At 47.2% G+C, this 18,227-nt stretch overlaps 1 protein-coding gene across 1 annotated transcript in view; it reads right to left on the reverse strand.

Moving 5' to 3' along the window:
- The window catches only part of LOC147700541 (uncharacterized), a 180,334-nt gene that overhangs the window by 143,788 nt on the left and 18,319 nt on the right, over positions 1 to 18,227 (reverse strand). Inside the window, exons 2-3 of the mRNA XM_086929119.1 lie at positions 5,354 to 5,507; positions 1,454 to 1,567 (exon numbers count right to left, since the gene is read on the reverse strand). Coding sequence (XP_086785245.1) covers positions 1,454 to 1,567; positions 5,354 to 5,507 — 268 coding nt within the window. The remainder of the gene's footprint in view (positions 1 to 1,453; positions 1,568 to 5,353; positions 5,508 to 18,227) is intronic.

Genomic DNA, 18,227 nt, shown 5'->3' on the forward strand with positions numbered 1-18,227 from the left:
GGGCATATTCCTGGACAAAAACAGTCCCGGGAGACGTAGTTCTCTCTCTATGTGTGCTGCAGAATTCAGATCGCTTGCGATTCGCACGACTACAAGCTACTTGAGATTCATTCTCCAAAAAGCATCGATCACGTTTGGATCAGCTTTGTCAAAATCTTCGTACCTGACTATCACGAGGTACCTGAAAGTTTCCAGCCACCGCGGATCAGCTCCGCCCTTTGGACCCCCCACACCTCCAGACCGATTGTGTAATTGACACGCGCTGCTACCAATCCACCCAGTCCTGATGATGATCCCAATTAAAGTGGATCGAAACGCTGTCGACCACTCAGCAAGACTATATGCGCCCCCCGCAAAGTGGTTCACGGAAAAAAACAACATCAGAATAACGATTTAAAACCATCTGGAACCACTCTGGCTTTTATGCACTGTACATATTCATGCACAAGTCACTTCGCGCCGTCCACGCTGACCACATTGTCACCTGCGTCGCTTCCGTGTTTTTCACTCACACACTTGAGCACCCAGTACAATTTGGGTTGTTTTCCATTTTGATACAACTGCTAATTGTTTTGACCCATAATCTGAATTGTTTATATAAATGATGCCATGAGCACATGCTACAATCAAATAGAGTCTCCTTGTCTCTCTTTGGATAATGTTGTATTCATTTCCTTACTAATTGCCTTCAAAATTATACCAGTTGGGACACCATGTGCTATATATAAAGCAGAATTCGGAACGCATAGAAAAAGGAAGTACAGAGGAGAGATAAAGATATTTCTCCTCATTATTCCACTCCTGGGATGGCGGATCTTTTAGGCGCATTCCCAGGTTTAACAGTTCTGGTAAATCGGGGAATGCGTCACACGCCATGGGAGATGGGGAAGACGCACATAACGCCTAGTGCAGAGTGAGGCAACTCAGTGATTTGTGCTGCTTTGCTTTACTCGAGATTTAGGAAGCCACTCAGTTCCAAGCAAAGACCTCGTTAATCTAATTTTTCAGTTGCAGCGTGCACGCATCACATTGCGTGTCGCAAACCCAACTCAACTGGGCTCAACTGCCCTCGGTACTCAGCCTCATTTAGAGACAGGTGGACCATGAAGTTTCCTTTGGCAGAGCCCCTGTTGGCTCCAGTGGCAAAAGAGCTCCTCTGGTGGCCCAACAGAGCAGGGGCCGCTGGAGGAAAGGTGTTTTCCGTGTCCATCACGCTGAACTGCCTTCCTATGGTCGTAATCCAAAATTTACAAAACATTCCTGAATCATAAGTGTCTGGAAAACCTTACTGCTGAGGCCGACGACCACCTCCTCACTGTAATTCTGTGGTTACAATGTAGAGTTAGGAGCCTCTATTTCTTTTCATCTGTGGTTTTACTAATCATGTCTGAGGCAGAGAGGGCTGTGCCACTGGGGTCTTAGGGTGCCTGAAAGTCAACTCCACACTTCTTACCCAGACGGTAGAGCACGATGTTTATGAATACGTTGACTGCAACCAACACTCCCAGGGTTATCGCCTGCCTCCTTAGACGAGGGATCTCCTGGCCACCTAGAGAGGAAATCACAGAATCCGGTGTTAACTTCACATGTGGGAGTGGATCACCTGCCGGTAGCTGGAGTACAATATCACAGAACAGAATGTAATATCCTCAGTTAATGTGTGCCAAGTCACTCCAATGACAATCAGTGTGTGCCAAGACTGGCCACTGCGTCTCAGTGTGTGCCAAGACTGAGTCTCCATGTGTGCCAAGACTGGTCCCTGATCCTCAGTATGTGCCAAAATTGGTCACTAAGACTCAATGTGTACCAAAACTAGTTCCTAAGTCTCAGTGCGTGCCAAAACTTGTTACTAAGTCTTATTGTGTGTCAAGTCTGGCCACTGGGTCTCAGTGTGTACCAAAACTGGTCACTGAAGGCCTGATTCACAAAGAGCCACCGCACTCATAGCGTTGTCCCCACAGTCATGCAGGAGAGTCTCCCCACTCAAAGTGGAATCTCTCCAATGAAAGTTCTCATTATGGAGGTTCCGCCTCGAGTGTCGAGACTCCCTCACGTCTGTAGGGACTCGGCCACAAATGCAGAGGTCCTTTATGAATCAGGCCCTGAGTCGCCGTGTGTGTGAAGGCTTCTCACTGAATTTCAGTGTGTACGAAGGCTGCTCACTCAATCTCAGTGTGTGCCAAGACTAAAAGTGCCTCTCCTTCTCTGCTGAGATTGACCAGCGGCTCTCAGTGTGTGCCAAGATTGACCAATTAATCTTACTGAGCATCCAGAAAGATCAGTGTGTATGGGTGTCTGCTAAGAATCTGTGAAGGACAGTGGGTGACCCTCAGTATTTGCCAGGGCTGGACGTAAGTCTCAGTTGGATGCATAATAGGTCAGTAACTCAGTGTTTCTACTGAGACTAGATAGTGACCTTCAGTGTGTGCAGCGACTTGACTGAAACTTCTTGACTAACACTTACTGCATGTACCAATTTAGAATTATCCCTTGCTGCATCTTGAATGCCACTTACCACATAGAAGGCTAAACTGTGACTTACTGTGTGTACTAAATGCGGCCTGTGGCTCAGTGTGTGTGCCAAAGTGGTGCCAAAACTAGACTGTGCCTATGAATGTGTTCAAAGTCTTAACACTGAATCTCAGTTGGTGCAGAGGCTGACCAGAGCCTTTGGTATTTTTCAAAGTTGGACAATATTTGTTTGTATGTGTGTGTCAATGCTGACCACAGCCTCTTGGTGTGTGTCAGTGCTGACCATATCCTCTTGGTGTGTGTCAGTGCCGTCCATAGCCTCTTGGTGTGTGTCAGTGCTGACCATATCCTCTTGGTGTGTGTCAGTGCCGAAAATAGCCTCTCGGTGTGTGTCAGTGCTGACCATAGCCTCTCAGTGTGTGTCAGTGCTGACCATAGCCTCTCAGTGTGTGTCAATGCTGACCATAGCCTCTCAGTGTGTGTCAATGCTGACCATAGCCTCACAGTTTGTGAAGGAGCTGACCATCGCCTCTCATTGTGTGGCTGTGCTGACCATAGCATCTTGGTGTGTGTCAGTGTGGACCATCACCTCTCAGTGTGTGTCACTACTGACCATACTTCTCAGTCAGTGTCAATGCTCACCATAGCCTCTGTGTGTGTGTCACTGCTGACCATAGCCTTTCAGTGTGTGTCAAAGCTGACCATAGCCTCTCAGTGTGTATCAGTGCTGATCATAGCATCACGGTGTGTGTCAGTGCTGACCATAGCCTCTCGGTGTGTGTCAGTGCTCATCATAGCATCTTGATGTGTGTCAATGCTGACCATAGTCTCTTGGTGTGTGTCAATGCTGACCATAGCCTCTCGGTGTGTGTCAGTGCTGACCATAGCCTCTCGGCGTGTATGAGTGCTGACCGTAGCCTCTCGGTGTGTGTCAGTGCTGACCATAGCCTCTTGGTGTGTGTCAGTGCTGACTAGCCTGTGGGTGTGTCAGTGCTGATGTTGTCTCTTGGTGTGTGTCAGTGCTGGCCATAGCCTCTCTGTGTGTGTGTCAGTGCTGGCCATAGCCTCTCGGTGTGTGTCAGTGCTGACCATAGCCCCTGGGTGTGTGTCAGTGCTGAACATAGCCTCTTGATGTGTGTCAGTGCTGAAGATAGCCTTTTGGTGTGTGTCAGTGCTGACCATAGCCTCTCAGTGTGTGTCAGTGCTGAATATAGCCTCACGGTGTGTGTCAGTGCTGACCATAGACTCTCAGTGTGTGTCAGTGCTGACCGTAGCCTCTCAGTGTGTGTCAGTGCTGACCATAGCCTCTCGGTGTGTGTCAGTGCTGAACATAGCCTCTTGATGTGTGTCAGTGCTGAAGATAGCCTTTTGGTGTGTGTCAGTGCTGACCATAGCCTCTCAGTGTGTGTCAGTGCTGAATATAGCCTCACGGTGTGTGTCAGTGCTGACCATAGACTCTCAGTGTGTGTCAGTGCTGACCGTAGCCTCTCAGTGTGTGTCAGTGCTGACCATAGCCTCTCGGTGTGTGTCAGTGCTGAACATAGCCTCTTGATGTGTGTCAGTGCTGAAGATAGCCTTTTGGTGTGTGTCAGTGCTGACCATAGCCTCTCAGTGTGTGTCAGTGCTGAATATAGCCTCACGGTGTGTGTCAGTGCTGACCATAGCCTCTTGATGTGTGTCAATGCTGACCGTAGCCTCTCAGTGTGTGTCAATGCTGACCATAGCCTCTCAGTGAGTGCCAAGACTTGCCATTGCCTCTCAATGTGCACCAAGAATGGACGGCTTCCTCATTGAGCATCAAGTGTTATTACTGATCAGCTACGGCCATTTCATCACTCAAAACATAAAGAAGTATATATTTACTGTTCTAACCCCACATCTGCTTACCTTGTCAATATTTTGTTAGACAATATTGTGGAGTCGATATTTGTACGGATCACCACTAAAAACCATGGAGCACATTTACTATTTGTTCACGCAACACAACTTTGAATGCGTGAAAGGGAGAGGACAGAAATGCTCCATATTTACATAGACGTGGTGCATTTCTACTCTCTTTGTACGCTTGCTCTAGTGTTGAATGGTGCCTGCGTTACTGGTAGGATTGTTTTTGTGCAGGAAGGGACACCTTCTTGAACAAAAACAATCGGTAGTCTCATATTCATGTTTCTATATGTGCTGCAGGAAGTTGCAGACTCAGAAGGAGGCGATGAAGGAGAAATAAAGCTATTTCTAGCTCTTTGTGTCGCTTTGCACCAAGTGGGTGTTCTTGGGGTTTTACTTGGGTGGATCAACACAAACGCCCACAGTTTTTTACATGTGTATAAATGAATACCTCCTTCAAGCAAGAATTAACAAGGGGAACATATTTGTGCATAAAATCTACGGATTGCATGTGTGTTGTAGGACACAGAACAAGTCCATATGCGTGGCATCCTTTTGAGTTTGTGCAGGATCAGCAATGTGTACTGGACAGGTCTGCTTCCGGTACATACCCTACACTATACAACACAAACTCAGCTCTGCACCACAGTACCAGATTGTGTGTGTCATGAGGCGTCCTAATTAGTGCACCAGCACAGGTGACGACAGCAGCAGCAGCAGGACTATCCTAGCTGATATGGCCCTACACACTCTTTAACTTCGCCCTATGCTTCACAGTGAAGCAAATCTGCCCTCTGCGTTGAGTGTGCTGCTATTAGGTGTGTTTCCATCAGCTGCCCTGCAATGACCCTGTTCAGATTATACTTTGTTTACTCTGGTCAGACTGGTTGTGTGACACTATTAGATAAGAGAGGGCACCCTTCAGCTATCCTGTCCAGACTTGATTTCACTAACCATTGCCTTCATTTCAGATTCACTTAGCTCTGCCCTGAGAGTGCATCAGAATTACCTGTAGATGAAGTTTGATCCATTCTGTGATCCGTCCTCAGTGCCTTGAAGCCTCCTCTAGTGCTCAGGATACTCAGAGGTGCAGGAAGCAGTGAGAGGTTCTTGGGTCTGAGCAGTATCTGATGAGCAGCCCTGGGAGGGATCTATAAAACAGGTACAGATACAGGAAACTGCACTTAGAAAGAGCTGATGGTGGCATTGTGCAATCTGTGTGAGGGAGGGTGCGGGGGGTGATGAGTGAGCAGAAAACAGCTCAGAATAACCTCCATATCTCACTTATGAAGCACGTGTGCATGTTCTGAAACTCCAGACAACACGCCCAATATAAGGCATGTGTCATTGTTAGTGTGTGTGTGTCTGCATGTGGGTGTGTGTTTGTGTGTGTGAATGTGTGTGAGACAGACACAGAGAGAGGCTAAAAGACTAGAAGATCAGCTTGAGGATAAATGCTATGATTCCTAAGCCATGTGTCACCGTGGACTGACGTGAGAGTGTAAGTGTGTGTGTGTGAGACAGAGAGAGAGAAAGAGAGGAGAAGATCATCAAACTGAGGATAAATGATATGTCTCTTATGCCATTTGTCACAGTGGACTGTTTGTGAGGGTGAATGTGTGTGCGTGTGAGTGTGCGTGTGTGTCTGTGAGAGGAGAGAGAGAAAGAGAAAGAGTGGAGAAGATGATCAGACTGAGCTTAAATTATATGCTTCCTATTCCATGTCTTACTGTGGACTGTGTGTATGTGTGTGTGCATGCGTGAGACAGCGAAGATGGAGATAAAGAGAGGAGAAGATAATCAGTGTGAGAAGTTGGCCTGGCATATGATGTCCACTATACTATTGGGCAACTTGCACTAGTCCAAACGACCCTTATTGATGGTAGGTTTAAGACAATCTTTATAGAAAGCTATCCTAGTGGTAGCTGTGGAGAGCAGCCTTCAGGCTAAGTCTTGAAAGAATGTAAAGCAGCTTTTTATACTAGTCTATAATCTCTCGAATGACCAAATGAAAGCACACAACACAAGGTATATATCAAATATATATGTATTCATTCTCAACACAACTCCTCTATTCTCTTTATGAGGCTAAAGGTAAAAGTACAATACAAGAACTTTAAATAGCACACAGTAAATAGCACTGTATACGTTATGCCCTAGGGGCCTCACAAACCATATACTAAAATAGTGGTATAAGAACCACGTGAGGGATATAAGTGAGGCCTAGGGCCTGTAGAACAGCTGGGGCAACCAGGAACCACCCAAGGTAGGGACGCAGGAGACCCACAGGGGCGCGTGCAGTGTCTTGATACAGCCGCGAATCACCATTGACTTCTAGGGAGGAAATACAAGTTACAATTTTAAAGATTAAGGACACTTGGGAGTGAAGTACGATGGAACCCTTTTAGACTTAGACACTTCAAGAGTCAAGACCCATGGGAGCGCCGGAGTAATTGTGTTACCTTACCAAGGGAAGCCGGGTGCATAGGTGTCTTTTGGTGTCAGGTTTCGTCGTCAATTCCAATGGAGAGCTGCAAAGAAGTGCTGCAGGTGACTAGAGGAAAAGTGTCCGGGTGGATCCAAGGGTGGATCGGAGATCTGAAGAACCTGAAAGCAGAGGGGACAGAGTCTGGGTCACTAGCCAGTGACCAGGATGGGGACTGGAAGATGCCAGCTGATGTCGGGTGATTTAAGTTGAAGTAGGTGAATCTTGACTCTTCAGCCACAAGGACTAGGAGGTGTCGATTGTGACCAGGAGCTGGATTTGAGCTGTACAACATCAGATGTCGAGTGCTGTAGTATCGTTATCTGGATTCGATCGAACAAGCCTTGGCAACAGCAATCCACGCAAGAAGACAAGATTGGCTTCGGCGCAGACCAGCAAGGTCTGAGGGACTCACCGTTTAGAGTCAGGGCACACCTGGGCACACCCAGGAAAGCCCAAGAAACAAAGATTTGTCCTTTGTGGGAACCCACTAGCCAACAGACTAGAAATCGCGAAGGAGCCTCGAGCTGCGGTGAAGAAAGGGGGCTCCTGGAACACTCGTGGAGTGCAGGCCGCTCAGCTTCGCTGTAGAAGGTGCTCAGATACAGGCAACAAATAGCCCAATGCACAACTTTAGGAAACTTCGGGAAGTAGGTGCAGTTGCAAACTTACAGGCTGTCCGGGAGTTCCAGTCCCACGTCTCTCAGTTCTGCTGGGGACTCGTGTCAGCCTCGGATATGTCTGCGAGTCCATGTCCTGTGTAGCAGATTCTTCAGGATCTGGAGGGGAGCCTCAAAAATGCAGACCGGCAAGATACTTCTTAGGTGCCTATTTGAACAGAGAGGTCACTCCTTGACCCCAAGGGAGATTTCTTCCGTCTTCCAGTCGATATTGAATGTCGAAGGTCTAAGATTTTGTCTTCAGAGTTTCGTCCAAGGTAATCTAAAGTCCTAGTGAGTGGGTTCCCATACTTATAATAAGTTTAGGGGTTGGACTAACTCAAGGTCCCACCTATGGGAGAACCTGGGGAGGGGGTGGTTAAACCCCTTCCCCTTTGTCCAGTTTCGTGCCAGAGCTGAGGCAGAGTGCCCCAGCAACCAGTTTGAACTGGGTTATGCATGGAGCACCTTGTGTGCCCCAGGCAGTGCTTCAAAAGCATTCACTGAATGCAACCCACCCTGCCCCAATATACTAAAGCCGGTCTGGGGAGGTGCTGGCACCACCCTGGACAGGAAACCTATTGTCTAATCTTCCCCTGCCAGAGTTTCGTCCGGCAGCAGGAGGTCAGATTCGTGTTTGTGGCAGAAGCATCTATTTTGTGATGCTGAGGCTCCTTAAAACTATTTCCGGAATACCAGTGTGTACATGTCTTCTCCCTCTAGAAGGGTGGAATGCTACCCCCGCTGCCAGAACTGTCGGGGGGGGGTAGTATTCCAAAGTGTTTGACACCAAACACAACATGTTTTGATAAATCCAAACCAAAGTTAGCATTAACCTCAAGAATTATAATGCACTTAAGAGTATATGGTATGGCTATATAATAGAACATCTATAAGGAAGGATTTCATAAATCTGCACAGGGGCTCAGCTCATGCTAGGGCACCCTCTCACACAAAACCAAGCACTCTGCTTTCAGGATTGTCAGGGCCTGCCATAGGAGTGACTTATAGGTTAATATGTGTCTAGATATTATGATAGCTAAAGGTATACTATATCTAAGTATGGGGTGCTTTAACCACCTTACCCAGGCTGCAAGTGCAGACCTGTGGTGCAATGTTTGAAGGCTTCCCAGGGGTGGCATAATACATGCATGTAATCAGTTTAGAGAGAGAACAGCTGGGCTGTGGTCCTGATTAGCAGGGCCACAGCCAGACTAATGTAAAAAAAAACAGTGAAACACAGCAAAAAGTGGGGGTAACCATAAGAAGCAGACCCTACTCTCATACAAACCCCCCGCCCCAAACGCAGGGACATTAAACTAACCTTGACCAGTTGTGTCGGTATGCAGTCTAAATATTGATTTTTTTTATCGAATGGAGATAATATCGAGTCAGGAATATCGAGTCTGCAATAATATCGAGGTAAGTAATATCGAGGTAAGTAAGAGCTTTTGTGGAGGCCTTCCTCGATCGCTGGGTGTCCGGGGCAAGTGTCCACCTCCTTCCTTCCCTCCGGCCTTGCCAGTCACTGCCAGAGCGTTTGTGGTGGCCTGCCCCTCACCACTGGGTGTCCGGGGTGAGTGTCCACCTCCTTCCTTCCCTTCTGCCCTGGCAGTCACTGCAGGAGCTTTCGTGGTGGCCTGCCCCTCATCGCTGAGTGTCCTGGGCGAGTGTCTGCCTCCTTCCTTCCCTTTGGCCCTGGGAGTCACTGCCCCAGCTTTCATGGTGGCCAGCCTTTCAGCGCTCGGTGTCCGGGGCGAGTGTCCACCTCCTTCCTTCACTCCGGCCCCAGCAGTCACTGACAGAGCTCTCGTGGCGGTCTGCTCCTTCGCCAGCTGCTGAAAGCATGTCTTTGCAGAGGCGCAACTAGAGCTAAATTTCGGTGGGGGGCTACAAAAAATTTGGAGGGGGGCGCTGACTCTCCCAGCAATATGCAAAGTGGAGATGAGTGGGCTCTAAGAATGGGTGAAAAGCAACAAAGCTTCATTAACACGTAAATGGTCTTTTAAAGACCTGTGAAGTGCTCAGGTGCGGCTGTGTGTGCCCGGGGAGCTGTCTCAGCCCGGGCTGCCACTCTCGACGGGGGACACTGAAGCCCTTTGAGACTGTTGGGGATAGTTGCTGCACAGGGGGAGGGGCAGCGGCAATTCATTGCAGAGGGTATTTATCCTTCAGGTACTCACATCTCCGTGGGAATCATTTGTGGATGTAATTGCCGCATTTTTTTCAATTCATTTACCTTTGTTACAATGGCAACTCTGGCGCTGTAGCTTTAGACAGATTAAACCAAAGCGCTGGCGCCGCGATTGCTTCAAAAGTAAAGAAATGAGAGAGTGGACACATTCACATTTTTTCAATCTATTTATGTACTTTTGTTACAATGGCGCCACCTGCGCTTTAGCTTAAGATGTTTAAAGCTAAAGCAGGGCATGCTGTCTTTGTAAGAAAAGCATGGAAACAGAAAAAAAAGGCATGCAGCCGAGTTCAGCAAGCCGCAAATAACAAAAGAAAGGCGCGGCCAACATTATTGTAGCTGAGGAATGACGCGCTGGTTAAATAAAGCAAGCATTGGAACATCCAATATGTATTGCCTTCCCACCTTATAAGTGTTTAGCCATTCAACAGTTGATGTTGTTGCACCAAGGATATTAACTAAACACTTATAAGGTCGCAAAAGCGTCTCCCTCCCTACTGCTTACCCGGCGTGGTGGTGGCAGGAGGGGGCAGAGAATATTGTAATGTTTTCCTTTTTTCGTTGCAGGCTGAGTTACAGGGCGATCTGGAAGCAAAGGGGTACAGAAGGGTACTTCTGCACGGCACCATGGTGGGTGCCAGAGCCAAATCCTAGGAGCCTCATGGGAGGTTCCTGGAAAACCGTGTCAGCACCCTGTGCATCTACTGTCCTACCTTCCTGGAAGCCAGCTGGGAATTCTTCTCTGTATATGTTACTTAGTGATGCCATGTCATCTGAAATGCTGTCATTTGTTGGTGGTACCATAAAAAGTAGTAGTCCGTGAGTTAACTTGAGCGTTCCTGTTGTCAAGAGTATTTGAACCATGCACCATTGTTTGCAGAACTCCACGGTGGGATTATTGTAAATAATATTAAAAGGATGCTGTTATCATCAAATGCACTTTACAACCTTTCTACCTGTGAGTTTCTAAGATGGTGTAGCTTTCGCTCTTTTTTCCAAAGTATAAGCATATTGTCACCACACTCCTGCTGTATTCAGCATAAAAAGAATTTTAAATATGGTGTCAGCACCCCGCTAGTCCTTTCGGCGGATGTGGGCCTGTACAACCGGGGGCTTTGCTATGCTATGCTAGGCGACGCTCCGCCCTGAAAGGGGAGTGAATAAGAAGGTACCAACTGTCATGTGACCAGGAAGAGGATCACTAATAAGGGCAGGACAGGCGGGGTTCGCCCCAGTGCTTCCTGGCTCATCAGGCGGGCAGGCGGTCCAGTTGATCGCCTGTTAGATAACCCACCTATTACATAATGGTGTATGTAATAAACCTGCAGCAACTTTACCCAAACAAAAAATTGTGTTGTGTGTTTATTTATGTGAATTGTATATTATGTTGGAGGGGTGGCAAAGGATGCCAATGACGATACTAGACGCAATGCGAATAGAAACACCTTTTCCGAGGTTGTCACTTCAGCCAAATGACCGCTAATTAACCTTAACGAGATGTCTGATTTCAAGCCTTCTGCTCCCACCACTGATCAGGGGTGTTTGATGTGAAGTGCGGAGCCTGTCCCTGTAACTCATGCACCCCCGCCCTCACGCTGAGATTTTCCAGCTTTTGCCACGTTCTCATTTTTAGGTCAAGCCTATTGTGGGTTCACCGAGAGCTTACATGGGCTTGCAGTACGCACATTGCTAACCATTGGTTTGCTTTTTTGTCTCTCTCATTTGCTTGCTTTTTATTCAATCGTCTTCCTTGTTCCAGCTTGGCTATCTTGTGTTTGTCTCTCCCCTGGAGCATAGCTTCTTTACCATTTCTCTGTTTGGCTAGCTTGTATCCTTCCACTGCTTACTTTCAGAGAACTACTGTTTTCGTTTTGCTCAGCACTGCATGAGAGTACACGTGTTTTTGAGCTCTCTTACTTGTGTGTGTGTGTGTGTATCTCATTTATTGCCACTGTGTGTACAGCAAATGCTTAACACTACCCTCTGACAAGCGTAACATAACACACACTACCACTGAAGAGAGCATTAGTTGTATCTACTTTAGCCTCTGTAAAGCCTCTTGGAATTCCACTGGACTCACTGCACACTATACCTTTTTTGTATAATATATAGAGAGCCAGCTTCCTACAGTGTCTTTGTGTAGCTGATGAACACATACATATGTGCAAGTGTATTCACCTGCGCATATTTTTGTCTGTGTCTAGGTATGTTTGTCTGTGAGTGCGGTTGTAGGTACGTGTACGTGATTTTGTCTATGCAAAGTCCCCAGGAACAACAAGGCGCAACAAAAATATAGACCCTTGCGTCCTCAAAAGGAATCGGAGCGCTTGACATGAGCAGCAGCCACATCACAGATGGACACATTCACTTTTGAAAAGGAACCGGAAATGATGTCATTTGCCCAGAATCAAAGTATGTTGAGTCAAAGTAAACTCCCGATGTCAACACACCAATTTAACTCAACCCCAGTCAACTAGTACCCCGCAACCGTAAAGGGTGCTCAGATTCTAAAGCACAGCGACCCTAGAAATACTACTAAGCGCTATAAAAAAGCAAATTGCATAGCAGTCAAAACAGTGAGTGAAAATCCTTTACACCTTGGGGCGCATGGCCTCCCACTACATTATACATATGGAGATCCATCTTGATTTGTACAAGTGCACAAAGGAGAAGGCGTCACTGGACATTTCATGCCACAACGGGGCGGATTGTCCTGCAGTGACAGCAGTACTGCGATTAGCAGGCCAAGGCACACCACGGAGCAGGGGCTGACAGCGAAGCGGCGGGGGCGGGGGGTTTACAGATGAGGATTTTGGGGGAGTTCATCTGGCTGAGAGGCCTTAACATAATTGGTAGAAACTGAGATAGGTGGCTTGGGACAATGACGTCCTGCCCAGCCCGTCCATAAACCAAGCTCTGCTCACAATTCCATAATGAGAAACAACATTTGCCCCAAAAACTTCGCGACCACCTCTTCCAAGGGCTGTTTTCCTTTCACATTCCTTTCGAATAAAACTAATCTGTGTTACTGGCTCTGCATCCGGGTACTGCAGATGTTCGCCACCGCTAAACACGTTAATCACAACTGTGGAAAGTTAGAGAAGCATGGGTACTCTCAGATGATTGTTTGAGGGCAGGTCACCCAGTGGTGGTTTTACTCTTGCATCATGGGATTTGTAGTTCTGACTTGACCCCTTGGACGGCACAATGGCAAGAGTCCGGGCAAAGTAAAAGATGTGGACGGCCTGAAAACAATGTCAAGGGGGTTTGTAGGTGCGCATGGGTAAGTAGTGCAGCCAGGACCAAAGAAGGTCCAGGGTAGCCAGAACCAGGTCTGCCTTTGTTGATAGCCACTATATATGTAAATTATAAAAACTAATTTTATGAGGATGTTCTAAAAATCTGCCATGGATGCAGCCCTCCTGAACGTACTTTGGACACCCTAGCTGTAGGGCAAACTAAATGACAAAGCAATAAAGGTTGGGTCCATGTCCTGGGAGCACAGCAAGACCCTTCTTGTCACCTTGTCTTGGGTGTCATCTCTCACAAGCCCCATTATCCTCACTTCCGGTTTCTGGTACATTTCACCAGCCTCTTTGCCCCCCCCTACTGATGAATTGCAGACCGTGTGCCGTGCCCCTGTGGTGTAGGGCTCCCCTCATAGGGTCACCCTGTGTAGGCTGGGATAGATAATTACATTATGCAGGGCCGGCCCTAGGCATGTGCAAACTGTGCACCTGCACAGGGCCGCCAAACCCCAGGGGCCGCCACGACGAGGATCCGTTCGTGGCACTGGCGGCCCCCTGGCAGGATTTGGCAGCCTCCCGGCTTCTATTATTTTTTAGGATATCTGAGCTTCCCCGGTCTCTCTCTCCATCTCTCAGCAGGTGTTGTTGTTTGGGGGGGGCAGTCTCCAGTAGATGAAGGGGGCCCCTCAGCTGAGCCCTCCGGTAGAGAGCTGTGTCTCTCTCTCTCTAAAGCAGCTGCTGCTGCCTGCAGCCTGCTCCTTGCTCCGGGCTGCTGACCTTTGACTGAAGAGAAACAAAGTATCAACTTCTATTGTTTCTCTTCAGTCAAAGCCACGAGCCAGGCCCGGAAAGAGGCGGGGGTGGGGGCCCTAAAATAGTGCATTCTCATCAGGGCACTATTCCTTTGAGAAGGGAGGAGGTCAGGACTGCGAGGGGTGAGGGGTGGGGGAGGAGGGGGGTTGTCAGGGTTTGGGGGCCTACATGGGCTGGGGACCTCTTAATGTGATTGTGGCACCCTTAAAAAAACTGCTTCCCTGCCTCCCCCTACAAGTTATCTAAAGACACAATTACAATGTTGAAGCTGGCTCTGTGTTTCACATCAGCATTTTAAAAGCATGCTCACCTTTTCTGGATGATTTTAGCCGGCTCGACTACGCATGTCTAACATGCGAAAGTGAAAGCGATTTGTACACCCCTCTTGAGTGGGCCTCGGTAAATGTGGAGAGCTGGCATGCTGGCATGTGGCGAAGACGCAGTGTTCTGATATGTGATTGTGCACAGGTTGGCCCATGGTGAATTATAATCATTAGAAAGAACGCTCCAGATGCAGAAGCACTTCCTCAGCCACCAAGTTTGGGACAAGGAACGAGACAGTGAGTAAGTTTCTTTTTATTGTTGAAAGGTGAAACTGAGGTCTCGGTTGAATGGGATAACGGGCCTGCAAGTAAGGGAAGATTATCTCTGTTCAGACAGCCTGTAGGTCCTTTCTCCAACATACGTGCCTGTGTAATATAGTTTGTAATCACTGTGACATTTTTAGGAACTTTTATACATAATAGAAATTGTGTTTTCCGACAAGTCATGGTTCTTTTAAACAAAATACAATTTTAATTGCTTGCTTTATCGTAGTCTGTTTCACGCTCACCCTGACATCTGTTTAAGTCCTCCGAGTCATTTGTTATTCTCTCGGTGTGTACCAAGTCAACCTTCCCTCTGAGTTCGGTAAGCTGAGTTACAGTGACAATCGTTATGTACAGCACATAGATGTGTCAAAATGGCATTTGTACAAACATAAATATTATTGTGAGAGAAAAGCATCCTCATTAAAACATGAATGCATGTGAGGGTGATGTGCTCTCTGCCCACCCTTGTTTGGGCGATATATTGTTGGTAGTTCTTAGTATTTAGTGTGTATCCTTGGCTTGGGATGGTGGCACTTTCCTTGTATAGCCAGAGTACATATGGATACTGGATGAAAACTGCAAACTGATAGTAGAGCACCTGCCATGCATTTACTAAAAATAAAAAGCTTGTCTATTAGGTCAAAATTATTTTGTTTGAAGAAAGTGATCAGCTTACGTTTTGGAGTCCAGGCGGAGGGGGAGAAGGGTGCAAGGGAGAGAGGAGAAGGGTGCAAGGCAGAGGGGAGAAGGGTGGAAGGCAGAGAGGAGAAGGGCGCAAGGCAGAGAGGAGAAGGGTGCACGGCAGAGAGGAGAAAGGTGCAAGGTAGAGAAGGGTGCAAGGCGGAGGGGAGAAGGGTGCAAGGCAGAGGGGAGAAGGGTGCAAGGCAGAGAGGAGAAGGGTGCACGGTAGAGAAGGGTGCAAAGCAGAGAGGGAGAAGGTTGCAAGGCAGAGGGTAGAAGGTTGCAAGGCAGAGAGGAGAAGGGTGCAAGGCAGAGAGGAGAAGGAGCAAAGGCAGAGGGGAGTAGGATGCAAGGCAGAGAGGAGAAGGGTGCAAGGCGGAGGGGAGAAGGTTGTAAGGCAGAGGGGAGAAGGGTGCAAGGCAGAGAGGAGAAGGGTGCGTCGGCTGTACACTTGCATACGTCAGGGCAATTTATGATTAACGAGTCTGAAAAGAGGCTTTACTCTCGAGAGCAGTGTCGGTTTCCTGACAAAGAGATTGGGAAAGAGTGGAAGCGAGAGATAGACATGGATGACATTTTGGGGGTGCCCAGAGGAAGCACCTGCTACAGTGTGTTGCCTTTTGACCTCCACCTTGCCCTTTGGTGACCGGTCTCCTTAGCAAACTCCTTCCCCCGTCCCCTACGTTTACCCCTCCCCCAACCACACACACACACACACACACACACCACACACATTCAGCTTATGAAGAGAGAGAGATAAGAACAGAAACTAAAGAGGGCCCATGGAGCTTTGTTTACTTTTCTGTTGTCTCCATTTCTTGCTCTTTCCATAACACCTCAAGCAGTAAATAAGAGGCCGTCGAAAGTCCAAGGTTAGACACGCCTGTGATGTCACTGGGTGTGAAAGGGAGTGACATGTCGCTTTTGTCACCCATAACATTTTGGCGAATCGATGTCCATGAGGGTCCGGACCCCCTCTTCCGGGGCCTCCACCTACACTCCCTGCACAGGGCCACCATGAGCCTAGAGCCGGCCCTGCATTATGCATAACATATGTGCTGTCCCAGTGCAGTTGCAGTCTGCCCCCTGCGGTGGCACAGATAGCACAGACTGCACTCACAGTTGGCCTTTTCTTAGGGAGAGCCCTGGGGAAAGAAAAATGTACGTAACCACACAAGGAAACTACTGGTCTATCGAAAATGAAAAGGCAATTTGAGGCAAAAGCAGAGTCTGTGTCGTCACCACAACCTGTTCTTAATTAGGAAGGAATCCCATCAGCCCACCAAATGGCAGAACTTCTTCATCTGGGATTAGTTGTAACTGGTACAGAGGTGCTGAATAAATTTGCAGTGCTTCAAAACATAACAGAATAAGGGTGCAATATAAAAATTGACTACTATGATAACTATGGATACTTTAATATGCCCTATCACAGTGTCAAATCTAAAAACAGCGGGTTGATAGTTTGACAGAATAACTATCAATAGTTGGTTTAACGGGTCTACATGTTTCAGCCGTTTTGTTTGATTTTAAACCTATTGGCTTTCTTCAGGACCAGAACATACACTACTGCAAACATGGCAAAACTGTGTCAAATCAAAACTAATAAATCAAAAATGGTTGGTGTGATACATCCTACCATACTCTGTGAAATCGCTATGCTGGACAAGTCTCACAGGAGTCCTAAGTCCTTTCCTAAAAATAATAACAATACTGAATAGTGAAAATCAGAGACATCAGGTTCTCTAGTTCCTGCCAAATAAAGCCTACATAATAAAACTAGAGTTCATAAAGTAAACAGCAATTAGCCTTTAGTCATGGTAATAGAGATGGTAAACTCACCCATCGTTACGTGGGAGCATTCCTCACCTCTTCTGGCAACTGCTCAGGGAATGAGGCCCACTCTATATGTGGGTAAAAAGGTCAATAGACAGAATAAATATCCATGTCTTACTTTTCCCAGCTGCTAATTAAAGCTTAAAACCTTGTTACTAAATAGAGGCAAAAGACAACAACTTGATCAAGAGGCCCCCTCTAGATGAATGTGCTAATAACTCCGCAAGAGAACTTAAAAATCCTGGAAGGAACACGCGCTATTTAACATGATTATACCACTATAGAACAGTACAAGGGCCACATGTTTGAAACTTCTGAAAACCCATACCGTCATTCTAGGTTTTTTGACTATTGTTATTTGGTCTTATTTAGATCCCCATAAGACTAAAGGTGCAGTTTTTTTAACACACGTTTCTATATGCATGTACAATAAGTCTCACTTATTTGGTCTTATCGCTCACCTAGACGTTATTTGGTTAAAATACCTATACCCCTGATGGAGCAAGGATTCGCACGCATAGCGCCTTGCTCGTATGCAAAACCCTTGTCTATAATTGCATAATAATATTAACACCATTGTTCGTCATTTGTGAAGTGGTTTCCCCTACACGCGGGTGTCCCTAGGATGCTTGCTTGTTTGTCTTTTCACGTACTAACGAAGCTTGCACTGAAAATGGCTGCTTTGCCGCAAATTCAGTCTGCGCATGCGTCGGTCATACCCATGTGATGTGACGCACTCGCATTCTGGAGGGATTCTGTGCTCATGCGCATTAATGCTAAATATGGCCGCTTGTCTCTCACCACGCTCTCTGCTTACTGCAGCAGCTTTTAGCCTATCTATTCTTTCGCATTAATCCCTAATGCTATAGTTATTATAAAAGTAAGGGTTGGTTATCTCTTATCATGGTGTACAGTGCGATCATTTTTATGTATGATTCTAATTTGTTTTCGCTTACTTTTCATGTACCGCGTCTTTGTGGGCTGGGTACTCATGAGCGGAGCCATACTTGAAGCTCTGCTGGGCATCGTCACCTGACCAGAGAAAGTTCCAACTGCGCAGAAGCTAAACCTAGCCAGCTGGCTCCTGAAGCACAATGCGCCTGGGAACATCGCTGGGAATACGGAGTCTCACCTTGAAAGAAGCAATACTGTTGCTACCTATTGAAAACTGTCCTGTACTGCTGTATTCTATGCATGGGAACGTGAACCTGAGGGGCGGGTATTCACAATTGCATATTTAATCATGTGAAACTGAATTCTAGGAGGTGGTAAAGACCGCACCACCTCTCCTGACCAATCACAATGTGGGAAACTGTCACTTGCAACATTAATGGGTGGTCTAAGGGTCCCCAAACTGTATAACTA

Source organism: Lissotriton vulgaris, chromosome 7, assembly GCF_964263255.1.
Source record: "Lissotriton vulgaris chromosome 7, aLisVul1.2, whole genome shotgun sequence".
NCBI classification, from domain to species: domain Eukaryota; kingdom Metazoa; phylum Chordata; class Amphibia; order Caudata; family Salamandridae; genus Lissotriton; species Lissotriton vulgaris.